Source organism: Pempheris klunzingeri, chromosome 8, assembly GCF_042242105.1.
Source record: "Pempheris klunzingeri isolate RE-2024b chromosome 8, fPemKlu1.hap1, whole genome shotgun sequence".
NCBI lineage: Eukaryota > Metazoa > Chordata > Actinopteri > Acropomatiformes > Pempheridae > Pempheris > Pempheris klunzingeri.
Window position 1 is genome coordinate 2,838,802 of NC_092019.1, and position 13,252 is coordinate 2,852,053.

At 42.4% G+C, this 13,252-nt stretch overlaps 1 protein-coding gene across 1 annotated transcript in view; it reads left to right on the forward strand.

The window, feature by feature from the left end:
* ascc3 (activating signal cointegrator 1 complex subunit 3) overlaps positions 1–13,252 on the forward strand; it is a 119,848-nt gene that overhangs the window by 67,351 nt on the left and 39,245 nt on the right. The window contains exons 12-16 of the mRNA XM_070834977.1: positions 302–478; positions 1,033–1,104; positions 3,695–3,829; positions 12,064–12,255; positions 12,951–13,175. Coding sequence (XP_070691078.1) covers positions 302–478; positions 1,033–1,104; positions 3,695–3,829; positions 12,064–12,255; positions 12,951–13,175 — 801 coding nt within the window. The remainder of the gene's footprint in view (positions 1–301; positions 479–1,032; positions 1,105–3,694; positions 3,830–12,063; positions 12,256–12,950; positions 13,176–13,252) is intronic.

Here is a 13,252-nt window from a genome sequence, read left to right on the forward strand (position 1 = left end):
CCACGATGTTCTGAAGTTTTCTGATGACACATTCGTAATTCAGCTTAACTGTACTTCCTGTGATTTTATGTCTTAATGGTGGTTTGTCCTGAACATAATCAACACAGGTGTGTCTTTACATGTCTCTTAAATTCTCTCCGAAAAACTCAGCAATGTTCTTTAACCACTGCATTCATCGCTTATTCGTATTTTTTCACCTGCAAGTCACTTTATCAGGTAATTTCAGGAACAGATTCCATAATACTGCATGTGGGATGGAGTTTGGTGTAACTGTGGCACTGTGTTGTTGTCCGATGGTTAGGTGGAGTCCACCCAGAGCATGATCAGGATCCTGGGACTGTCAGCCACCCTACCCAACTACCTCGATGTGGCCACCTTCCTACACGTCAACCCCTACATTGGCCTCTTTTTCTTCGACAGCCGCTTCAGGCCGGTGCCCCTCGGACAGACTTTTGTTGGCATCAAATCCACAAACAAGGTAAACAAATGGGAATGTGGCTGTATTCATGTGTGTCAATGGAAGAGCCAACTGCTAATCACAGACGTTTCAATAACTGCAAGTGGCAATGAAATGCAGTACATTAAAGCCAAATATATGTTTTAACTTATTTAAAGTGTCAACATTATAAAGTTTGTCCTCACAGCACAAACAGAATCTTGGTCACAAAAAACAAATATAACATGCACAATAAGATATTACAGCATCGTAGAATGACCACTTTGAACTCTTTAACTGAAGCCCAAAGGTTTTTAGGGTCTTGTGTCACAAAGCGAGACACGATGTTGGTGCTCTACATGTTTACTTGTCGCTAAAACTGTTGGTATCACAATTTGTTTTCCTTGTGTTACAAGTAAAAGCTTTGGCTGAGCATCGCTCCATCACAAAGGGAGTGTTGGTGCTCTGATTATTGGATATTCATAGCAGAGTACTAAAGCAATAGTTAGTTCATAGGTTACATTGCATTAGAGCGTTAAAACATTGCAGTATTCAGTCAAACTAAAATGTTTACTGTGATTTTGTGTCCTGTTCAGATCCAGCAGCTTCATGACACGGACGAGGTTTGTTACAACAAAGTTCTGGAGCAGGTCAAAGCCGGTCATCAGGTAAAGTCTCTACATGTTTGAGCCCTAGAAGTAGAAAAACATGTATATTACACACGTAGCTGTTCTTTGTGTTCTCCTCCTTGTGATCTAAAGAGGAGTACGTTTGGAAGAATAGTGGATATCTTTAAATGTCACAGTTTTTATTCCTAGAACGGCCTTATGTTGTTAGTGTTTTCCACTCATGGATGGTCTTTATAAGTTGACTTAACATCTTAACATCTCTTAAATGAGCACATTTCTTCAGTCGATCGTTGCTAAGCCACGACCCCACTTGCTCTTCTGTTGCTATGCCTCTGAAGCTTTCTGCTCTCACACCTTTCAAAGCTCACAGTCACTTTTGAAAAGTCGACTAAAGCAACGGTGGACTGTGGTTTGCATCGGCTGGAATGACCACCGAAGGCAGCTAGCATGTAGCTACTGCTACGGCTAAAACTCAGTAGTGAGCCGTCTGCAGCTGACGGTTTAATGCTCTCAGCTTATTTGTTTACCGAAGCTTCTGAAAGCTGAAACCAGCAGGTGTGGGTTAAGGTTACGGTCTAATAAAGAGTCATACATACATACTTTGGATGTAAATTGGGATTCAAATTAAAATTGGGATTAACTAACCCCATCCTGCTGGCAGCAGGGGGGGTTTAAGAGGTTAAGATAGTCTTAAATATGCACATGATGATTACATTAAGTCAATGCTAAAAGACTGAGGCTACGGTTGCATGTGGAATAATTGAAATCACTTGATAAATAAATAAATATGATGTACGTGTTGCCTAAAATTCTGGACATTGCAGCTGTGTTGTGTTTTCCTGTGTCCTCTTTGCCACCCTGATATTGATCAAATGTGTTTTAGAGTAAATGTGTGCCTGTGCCATTCAGACTCAGTCTGGTAGTCCTCTAAACGAGAGCAGGGCCGATGACTTTGACTGCAATTATACCCACTCAACGATCTATATGTTCTCATTATAACCAGGGATTTTTCCAGGTATTCAAGGAACTGTCACCTTTCCCTTATGGGTGTTTCCTGAACATTACTTTCCCCAATCATCACATCGATGCTTCTTAATGATTTTACTTAAAGTGACTCTCAGTGAAGTGTCTGGACTTGTAAAGACAGGTGCAGCACCAGAATTCGCCGCTTCTTCGATACAACTTCTGTTTCCCTTGAAAATGTTCCTCTGAACTTTTTCATGAATAGGAACTCCTGCAGTAAATATTTTTTGTGATGCTTTTGGAACGAACACCTGCTATCTGAAGTCTCTGAAGTCCTTATCTCCCCCAGTGTTATCCCTCCACTTCCTTCCCCCACCCACCAACCACCACCCTCCACTCATTCTGCTTCCACTCCACAGCCTCAGAAGGCCTATTGGGACCAGGAGAGTTGTGAATTCAGACTTTACCGTTTAGCCCCCATCTGCTACACCAGTTGAGCTCCCCATTGAGCACGGTTGTTATCCTGTCTGCATCATTATATTGCAAGTGCGCACACACACACACCCTTTTTTTGCTTTTCCCCCCTCTCTCTTGCTCATTATCTCCCACAGAGACATACTTAATATGAGTCTTACTGAGGTCCTTGAAGACTTATAAACCAACTTAATTCTATTGCGCCCCTGACAACTTTTTTATCTCCATGGTTCAAGCGGTACAGTGGACCTGTCTGGCTCGTAGGTTAAGGCCACTGAGGCCACAGCTCAGCAGTGGAGACCTCCTTTTCCCCCCAATATTAAGTTGTCAAGAAGTGGCTGTGACTTATATTAATTTCATCTGGGAGGATCTGATGGATGAAATTTCCTTTATGATTTTCCCGCCGCCCTCCTGGTGGGAAGCATGCTGCCAGAAAGAAGTTTAATAAGCAGAGAGGCCGGTGGTTACTGCCGACGATGCTTCCACACAGCTCAGCGGTGCTGATAAAACACCTTCAACAAATAACATTTGCTGCAGTAGTCTCTTCGGACCCACTGTGTTTGGTGCATACACACAGCTGGATGCTGCATGTGTGTGCAGTCATGCAGTATTGTTTGGTCTAATAATATACTTCCCTACTAAAAGGTTACACAGATTCATAAAAAAAAAACAATGTCAGTAGGTTTTTCATTGCTATTTACAGGTAAATTTAGGAATTGTTACATCAAATCAGGGGCTATTTATCAAGTACTCAATGACTTCATGTCAAATGTGCATTCACTGTAGACTGATGTTACAACCCTGGATAAAGAATCAAAAAACTCACAGTATGTTCAGCATATCAAAAGATTAAAGGACGAATCCATAGTCTCATATTGGCTGCAGAAAAATATGAATATATATTTTGCACAGAACAAGGACTGCAGATTTTGTCCTCCACTGAACACATGTTCAGAAGAATTAGGCCTCTATGAGCTGGAGGAAAGTTTTCAGTCCAGCATTCAGAAGGGCACCAGACTGAAGCTGTCCTGGAAGCCAAACAACCCACAGCACCACCACCGTAGCGGACTTACGGTGTGACTGAAACAAAAGAAGGAGCTCAGCTCATCGGGGTTTGGGTCCAAACTCTACAACTATCTTACATCTGTGTGCTGCTGTGAACCTCCTTTCCTTGTCCCTCTTTGTGCCGCAGGTGATGGTGTTTGTCCACGCTCGTAACGCCACTGTGAGGACGGGCATGGGACTGATCGAGATGGCAAAGAACCACGGAGAAACGTGCTTCTTTCAACCAGACCAAAGCCCAGACTATGGCCAGTGTGAGAAACAGGTAGAAGAGCTTCCAACAATCTATTGGTTCAGCTTTGTAGCAGTGTTTAGTAAGCTTGCTCTCCTTTACTTCTCTACAATATGAGATATTAATATTGATAGATTCTTTATTCTGTCAGTGATATTTATATAAGACCGTCTTCATAGGAGAGCAGGCCCGAACTACATGCCTGTATGTAGATCATTTGAAACAACTCAGAGCTGTCAGGGCATCTGATGAGATATTTTGGGCTTCCTAGACATTTTCCAAGCCTGAAAGTTCAAGTGCTTATCAGAAGATAAGGTGTGTGATGCTGCAAACAAAAGGCTCGCTCACACCACCATTTATCTCACAAGATTATACTTTATTTGAATTGAGTCGCCTTGTAAGAAAGAGTAAATCTCAGCTCTTCAAGACTTGGCAACTTTTTTAAAAGCTTGTATTTATTTAGACAGAGTTTCTGGGCCTGACGTGCTCCACATTTTTACACTACTGCAGATTTATACAGAGAGCCACATAGTATAGTAGTATAGTCGTGGGAACTGACTTGAATTGGCAAAACCAAAGAGAACAGTGGATTTCCTGATTCGCAGCTCATCGTTACTGTAACTCCATGCAGGACAGTTTCTGTACTGTATTGCAGGCATGATTGTGCATGTATGTGTGTGTGTGTGTGTGTGTGTGTGTAATTAATTGTCTCTGTGCTGTGAGAGTACACAGAGGTGGAGCTATATACTCCCTCAGAGGATGGTCAGTCAGACTCCAACTTCCATATTTAAATCTCCTGCAACAGAAGGCAGAGTGATAAATTTAGTAACCTTTTCCTTCGTTCCCTGGGGCTGAGCCAAGATTGATGTGCCTCTAATCTTCCCTCTGTTTAAATAGGATATGTATACAAATCAGATCACTTCTCAAGCTTTCTAAAAATGGAAATAGAGACGACGCTTCTGCTGAGGGACTAAAAATGGTGCGTGGTGGCCAGGTTAGTCTTTGGAAGAGTACTTAAAAGGCAATTGTGCAACTGTTCCTGCAGTATACTGTATGTACATGAATTAATCTTGTTGTATATGCACTAACTATGCATTAATTCACTCCCAGCTCTTCTGCCTGTGTCCCAACATAATGAGTATTATCCACTCCATTAGTCTGTCTTTGAGTGTTTGTCGGTCTGGTCTGCTCGGGCGAAGGAAGAGGCATGAGCCTGATTCCACTCTAAGCCCACACAGAGATAATGCACTGCCTATTTGCACTCTGGAAATTGCCCCACATTAATATTTATAGGTGTTTTTTAATCTCTAATATGCATATGCAGTGAAATAAAGCACCTCTAAGGTCAGTCATATAATTTAGCGTTTATTTATCCAGCTTTAAAAGTCAGAAGTGATTCCACTATATTTTTCTCCCTCCTAATGTTATTTAATTGGCTTAATCTCGGGGGCTGGAGAGGCTGTCAATCAAGCTTAGATATCTTAATGCACCCACTCAAATCAATTCTTGTTAAATACAGTTTTTTGTGAGCCAATGATTATAAAATGCAGTTCAGAAAACACTCTCCCAGAGAGCGTTTTACACAACAGCCCCACTATCCGGTCTCTTGATCACATGTGTGCACATTTAAATGGTTGTTTTATAAAGCAAACTGTCTGTGGGTGAGAGAGGGAAACAGTTCAAACTGATTCTTGGGTTGTAATACCTCTGTCACATACAATTAACATGAGAACACAGATGAGGTAGTGCTTAGGTATCGGTGGTGATAGATTGGATGTGCTTAAGTCAGCACAAAGGCAGCGCTGGGCCCGGCCCATGGCCTTATTTAAGCTCCATTACTCTGTGGGAGAGAACACAGAACACTCACACAGGAAAGTTTTCTTGTTATATGCAATTGCATCATGTTGTAAAAGTGTTTTTTTTTTTATCTGCTCATTAGAAGACAACACAGTGCATGTGCAACCAATTAGCATTAGCAAATGAGTTGGGTAAGAAACAAAATTCCCCTTTTTATTCTTATTTATTTATCTATCTGTTTTTTGATAAAAAATAATGGGAAAATTCAAAATTAAATGTAATGAACGTAAGATGACATTTACAGTAATTATAGTGTGATTACTGAAAATGAACCAGTAGCGTATTACACCGTTTCCCCAGTGAGAGCCAATTGTGTCTGTGATGCATGTTTGAATTGCATATTTAAAATGTTAATTGTTTACCACTTGAATGCTTAAGGGGGCAAACATTTTTAAAAAGTAACTGCAGCAAATATGAGTGCAACTAACCTGTTTTTATTATTAATTAATCTTCCAAAATGTCCACAGTATGTGCAAATGGTCCCAGTTTACTATCACATGAGATAAAGCTGGAATTGGTGAATTTATTAATGTTTAATCGATTAATTTTCTGTCGGATCAAACAAAGTCTTTTATTTCTGCTAACATATAATTCTGCCCATCACTTATTTTTGCTCTTTTGCTTAATGGCACTACAATATAAGGCAAGTTCTTCAGTACAGTGAAATAATAAAAGCTTTGAGTCACCAAATCATGTGTTGGGACAAGAAGTATTATTCCGTTCTTGTGTCCGTGGGAGGTTTAGCTGCACACCATTCAGCAAAGTGACTTCTTTAGGATATATCCAGCTTTACAATACATGTAACTATGTGTTGGTCCTACTAAAAAATGTCAGTCCACACAGTAAGGCAGATATAGCTTATTCCCAAATGGACCCATAAAGCTCCATCTTTTTAGCCACTGCTGGACTCCACGAGCTGTTCTATGTGTGGGTGAGGAGGCATTATAGTACTGACATTATTCTATATTTGTGTTTCTGTCCATGAAACCCAAAGCATCACTGTGCTTTCTCAAACTTTCTGATTTCCTTGCCCTGTCTTTGTCTCTCAGCTCCAAGCCCATTGGTTCCTACACACATTTGGGCAAATACAGGAGGGAGTAGTGGTGTTACAGCTAAAGCTACACATGAGAATTAGACATACTGTGATTTGCAGTTACAAATGTTCTGTAAATGTATAGAAGTAGAGTGTGAGGGTGTAAAGAAGTACAGTGTGAGGGTGTAAAGCGTGTCAGACCCCCCCGACCTGTCTGCAGGGAACCTCTGCCTAAAGCTCTCCCCAGAGGGTTTTGTATTTGAGAGCACGTTTGACTTTCATTTGCTCCAACTCTGACAATCCAGCCTCTACCTTCCTCTCCCTTCTCTTCCCCTTCACCTCCTCCCCCCCTGTCTCCCTCTTTTTTAATATCCAGTTCTCAGAGATCATGTAACCATGTGACTGCTTCCAGAGGAGAAAGGAAAGATATTGTGGAGGTTAAGAGACACCTTGTGGTCCCGTGAGTCCATTGCACAGATGATGTTACAGACTTATTATGGGCTGTGCAGACACCTTTAGCAGTAACCTGTGGTTTGCGTGCTGGGCGTTCATGGCGTGCTGTATGAAAGATGTGTCAGTGCACATGTCCTGATACGCTCTCACTTCTCTTGTGAGTCTTGTCTTCCTCTTCAAACTCTCCATCTCTGTGGTCTTTAGATGTGCTGCTTTCTTGTCATTTTGTTTGACAAGACACACCGATGCAGACACACTGATGCCTGTGAGTGCGAAGCCTCCAGGGACTCCACAGCAACACCAGAGTAGGCTCATTAATGTCTCTGTTTGCTTTCACTGCTGCTATTTTTATTTTTAAGTCTGGTCCACCGCCGGTCCTTTCATTGTGTCAGATCCTTGACAACCTATCACTGTGCCAAACCAGCTCCCCAGTACGCTGATCAACAACAATGAGCCACACCTCAAAGGCTGGTGGAAAATAGGAATGACACGGTGGAGTGACAAACACACACATCACAAGAGCGGCGGCCTCAAATAGAAGCACAGCTTTGTAAAATAGTGGGCCGGTGTGAAGAAAACCTCTCCATCCAGTGCGACTATTCTGGTGTTACAGCACATCTGCAGTCTCATAGCCTCGGGGAGCGGCCTTGCGTGTTATCATGATAGTGCATAGCAAGTCCATTTTCCTCATTAATTGCTTCTTCATCAGCATTAAAACGGCTGACTGGAGTTTTAACTGTTCTGCTGTGCCACCCACTATGTTCAAGAACAAAGGCCTGGTATCATGCACTTTTTTTATTTTTTTAATCTACACAAAAGGACAAACAATACATCAACAGAGACACTCAAGCAAACATACAAACGACCTCCATTACTGCCTCACACAGGTACGAGGTCTGTACAAGGTATTTAGACTTTTACTCTGTATTGCATATTGTGTTTTCACTAAATGTTTAAATGTTTAAGCATTTCAAAAGCTGAGCATCTAAATCTTTGTTGTCCAGCAGACTCATTTCTAGCGATAAACAAGTTTAAACAAGTTTGCAGCTCACTTCTGATCGTCTGTAATAAATAATCTATGGCTTTAACGCAGCCGTTTTAATGACTGTTATCTTCATATTAGCATAATTAAACTGTAGCATCCCCTCTCCTGTTTCACAGACTTTGTAGAGGTGATAAAAGCAAACAAGATAAACTACTCTTCAGGTATATTTGTGAGTCCAAATCAATAAAGAATAGAAATCATCACTAAATATTCATTTCAATTATCAATACATTTTATTACATTTACTGTATATTAACAAGTTAATTTCACGCTTCAGAGGTGCAAGCAAAAAAACTGCCACATGGAGATAGCAGAGCGAGTGCCTTACATGTCCTGTGGACACTGAGACGCTGACTTCAGCGGCACTAGAGCTCATGTGGGAGCTGCAGTGGAGCCAGAACGCAGCACAGCGGTGTTTGTGGACAAAGAGCATTTTTCCCTTTTTACTGAAGGCTGCTGACGTTCTGCTCAGGTAAAATGGTGGGAAAGCAGTCCAGCCTTCTACAGTAATATTTACCTTAAGCTGCTGTTGTTTAGAGGCACAAAATACAGGAAGAGAGACATTTTTACTTATAATGGTTGAACCGGATTTCAGATCAGAAAAGGAGCCTAAAAACATCTGTAGATATATAAAGCAAATATTTATAGCAGATGTGCTGTTTATAGCACCACAACAATACATAAGATCAGCCTCCGTTACCTCCTGCTTGGCTTTTTGTTGACTTTTAATAGCTCACAGCAGGTCCGGTCTGCAATATGATGGGAGTCCATGAAATACTTATGAAGGAGGTCAGTTGCTTATTATCTGTTTATGGCAGTAGTGTAAAAAAAAGTTTAAAGGGTCTAAATTCTCCAAATGATTTCTCATAACTCCGGGATCCCTTTTTAAAATCAACCACCAATCATTCCATTTGTGTTTCATGCACACAAAGCAGCACTTAATGCTAAACCATGTGATTATATAAAATTCTGCCCTGCTGACAATGATTTGCAGTAGGTTTAGTAAATATCCCCCCTTGATGGAGCTTAAACATGGAAGGGAATATTAAGAGATGGAGGGATATCGTGGTAGAAAAGGGGAGTAGAGTGTGCATGAGTGGAAATCATCCTCCCACTCTCTCCTGCCCATGCAGCATTAACAGCCAGCCTCTCTGAGCACCAAACATTATGACTGTCAAGGGCCACTAAATGAATTCAACAATTAGCCATCCTGCCTCAGTTTAACAGAGTAAATGAGCAGCGTTGGTGCCGATGAGTGTCAGTGTTGGTGGTCACAGTTTTGGTGAAATGTCAGCTTTGAAGCTTCCACATTTCTAAAAATGCTTTTGCTTCTCTGCTGCACACTATTACTAAAAAAGCTCAGAGATATATGAATCCAATCGTCAGGAATGTAAAAACGGTTAGTTACATCTGACTCTGCTTAGTTGAAGGTTTGACGTCTCTTGAATAGTTTATTTCAGCTCTGGAGTTCGCTGATGTTCTTTGTGTAGCCGCCACAATGATAGATGGTGAGTGGAGGTGGCAGCTGGCTGTCTGTGGACGGACTGAGCTTTGCAGCAGGAGCAGCAGCTAGTGGCAGGGCCTAATGGGACCTGATCAGGAGCTTAGGTCACTGCCATCTCAAATACAGCCATGGCACAGCAGACATCAGCGCTAACTCACCTTAGATTAGATGCTGGAAGCATGGCTATAACACACTCTGACACCTCAAAGCAAAGCCTCAGCCATAGCATTTCAATTACCTGCCTTCCCCGGCTCACATGGATCTCAACAGCACAGAGCACAGCCTGGCCCTGAGGACTCTCACCAGGCTACAGTTCGCCCCGGTTTTCAGTGTTATATGGCTTTAGACAGCAGAGCAGGATTGCTTTTTGTTCTATTGCATCACTTATATAGGATTGTCATCTGGAAAATAAAAAAGCACGGTACATAGCATGGAACTGGAAGAGAAACAGCATCGGCATATTAAATCCAGACATCAGTGCTTCAGAGAGGAAGAGGGAATATGCAAGACTTGTGCAGAAGGTGCCAAAGAATCTGCACATGTTAATTATTAAAGGGTTTGGTATGCTTTGAACGAATTAGGTCCCACCTTATGTCTGACCACATCACTGGCAAAAGCTTTTTTACATACCTGTTCGGAAACGTTTGCCTTCACAGAGAAATGCAAACGTACGTAGACATGCATCCTCAAAGGCCTCAAAGGTGGAGCAGCACTCCTTACCCTGGTTCAATCAGCACACTTGTAGCTTAGACCCATCAGGACCCAGTGTTCTTCAGTGGGAAGCCAGTGAGGGATCATGTCCTTATATCAGCACCTGCATCTTGTACTTGTTGGTCCGTGCACATTGTCTGATTCTGTCTACACTTGTGGGAATCAGTCGACTGTTACGTGATGTAGGGAGAAATGTCCAAACTGAGGGAAAACAGTGAGCATCTTATTCTAAAAAAGCTTTCAGACTCAGGCGAACACTCGGAGAGGCCGTCCTGTCTTTTATTCAAGCACCTAAACACGACCTGTTTTTAACGTTGAACCGACCTGTGGGAGCCTCGTCTGTCAGGAGGAAGTCATGAGTGTGTGACTTTGACACAGGAGACACAGTTTGGTTCCCTCACCTTCACCAAGAACCTCTTTTCTTCCTTCTTTCTAACTGATAAGAACTGAAAATGTATTTCTAAAGCCAATGAGAAAGTACACCATTTTTCTTTCTTCTTCAGTTTGATTGTATTTGGTCCTCGTTTAAAAAGTAGGAACATCACGTCCCGCTGAAGAGACAACAGCAACTTGTAGAAATGACTTCCTAAAAGTGCTAATACTAAACTTCTTACATCAATTCAACCAATGTATTGTTCTCACATTAAGAAAGAAGATATATGTAACATTTGACCCAGTTTACTTAATTGTAAACTCCGAGCAGAGGAAGAGGGAAAGAAAACAAAACTAGCATTAACTTCACTGCAAAAGTGTTCCACAATATTGGCCACAATGTGTGTGATAATGTGTGTCGTTGTTCCTCACTTCAAAAGGGCAGAACTGATCTCAGAGTCACTGCAGCGATTAGCAAGCTAGCTAACTAACAGATCATTATAACCCCACTAACAACATATTCAAAGCAGTGTAATTAATGTGAGGTGGATGCCTAGCAATAATATAAAAATGAAATAATTAATTTTAAAAAAGCAGCAATGTGCAACCTGCAAAAACTGCTCCGTCTGGTCGGGCCTCAGCCGTCCTCCCTTCTCCACAAGGTTTGCATACAAACTCAGACATTCAGCGTAACCCAAACACCCAGACAGTGTGTGTGTGAGGCAGACAGCTGCCGGCATTAATGGGCTGCGGTGCAGAGAAGTGCTGGGCCCTGACCTCTATTTAGTTGCCTAGAGAGAGAGATAAAGCCCTGTGATGAGGACTCCCCTCAAGCCCGGCCAGGTCACAGCCCCACTGTCAGTCACCAGCACACATCTCCATTTGTGTGTGTGTGTGTGTGTGTGTGTGTGTGTGTGGTCTCTGAGCTGCAGATATTCTCTGAATCTACAGAGTCAACACCTCTTCATTTTATTACAAATCACCTTAATACCCTGGTTGTTAATATTTTCATAGAGCTGCTGACTCAGCTGCACATTGTCAGCTCTACTACTGGGGTGCATTTTGTTCTTAGCTGTTCCTGTTCTTGTTGCTGTCAGCCTGAGAAAAACAACAACAGTTATGGCCAGTTTCTCTCAGAGACCTCTTTTTTCCCTCAGTGGTGCCACATATAATATTGGATCTGCTCTGACTTCCCACCCACAGACCCAGTGTGACTTGCTTTCCCTCTCTCACGCCCTTCCAGCACATCTCTTTCCTTCTTTAAAGCTAACCTCTCCCACCACCTCTTTCAGATCCAGCGCTCTAGAAACAAGCAGATGAAGGAGATGTTCCCCGAGGGCTTTGGGATTCACCACGCCGGCATGCTGAGGTCTGACCGCAACCTGATGGAGACCATGTTCTCCAAAGGCCACCTCAAGGTGCTGGTCTGTACCGCCACCCTGGCCTGGGGAGTGAACCTGCCAGCCCATGCGGTCATCATCAAGGTTCTTACTATTAGTCTATTTGTCTTGCATTCTAGTTGTGGTTTGGTTGTTGGCCTGGTTTGTCTTTCCTCTTTGTGTTTTCTGGAATCGAGGCTGGATTACCAGCAACTGTCCTGGTTTCTCAGACCTTCAGGGACTTCAGAGGCTCCAATTACTCTATGACTCTGGTCATTTCATTGATTTCCCATTTGTTTGGTGAAATACACCACTGAAGCAACATGTAGATTCAGTAGTTGACGGCCTTAAAGCTCGTTATTATTATTTATTTACAGGCTTTCTGCACCAATCTCATTAGTTCCCACTGCAGATGTAAATCTTTCAAAACAACTCACAAATACACTACTCACTAAAAGTCAGGGATAATGTTTCTGTATCATTCTGTATGTTCACATTAGTGAAATACGTGTATTCAAACCTTAAAATACAAACTATGGTGTAAGTATGCTCTTTTAAAACTTGCCCCCTCCTCTCTACATGACCAAGCCAGTGTCTTATTGATCTTCCAAACTATTTCACCATTAGACATTAGGTTATTGTGCTTCCCTCCTTCATATTTGTGAATCCTTTGGTGTTATTGATTAATGCTGAGAGCGATCTGACTCCGTAGAACCACCACATGTAATAAGTTCGCTCATACGTTCCTGCGTATGTTCCCACTCCTCTGAAATCATTTCTCTCGACTGTGGCTCTAACAGGGAACTCAGATCTACGACGCCAAGCGCGGCACCCTGGTGGATCTGGGCATCCTGGATGTCATGCAGATATTTGGGCGCGCAGGTCGTCCCCAGTTTGACAAGTTCGGCGAGGGCACCATCATCACCACCCACGACAAACTGAGCCACTACCTGACCCTGCTCACCCAGCAGAACCCCATCGAGAGCCAGTTCCTGGACAGCCTGGCCGACAACCTCAACGCTGAGGTCAGTCTGTTCGGACTATTCTTTCCATTTGTAGATGCGAAATAGTTTTCTTTCTCTTCTGAATATAAAGGCAGCCG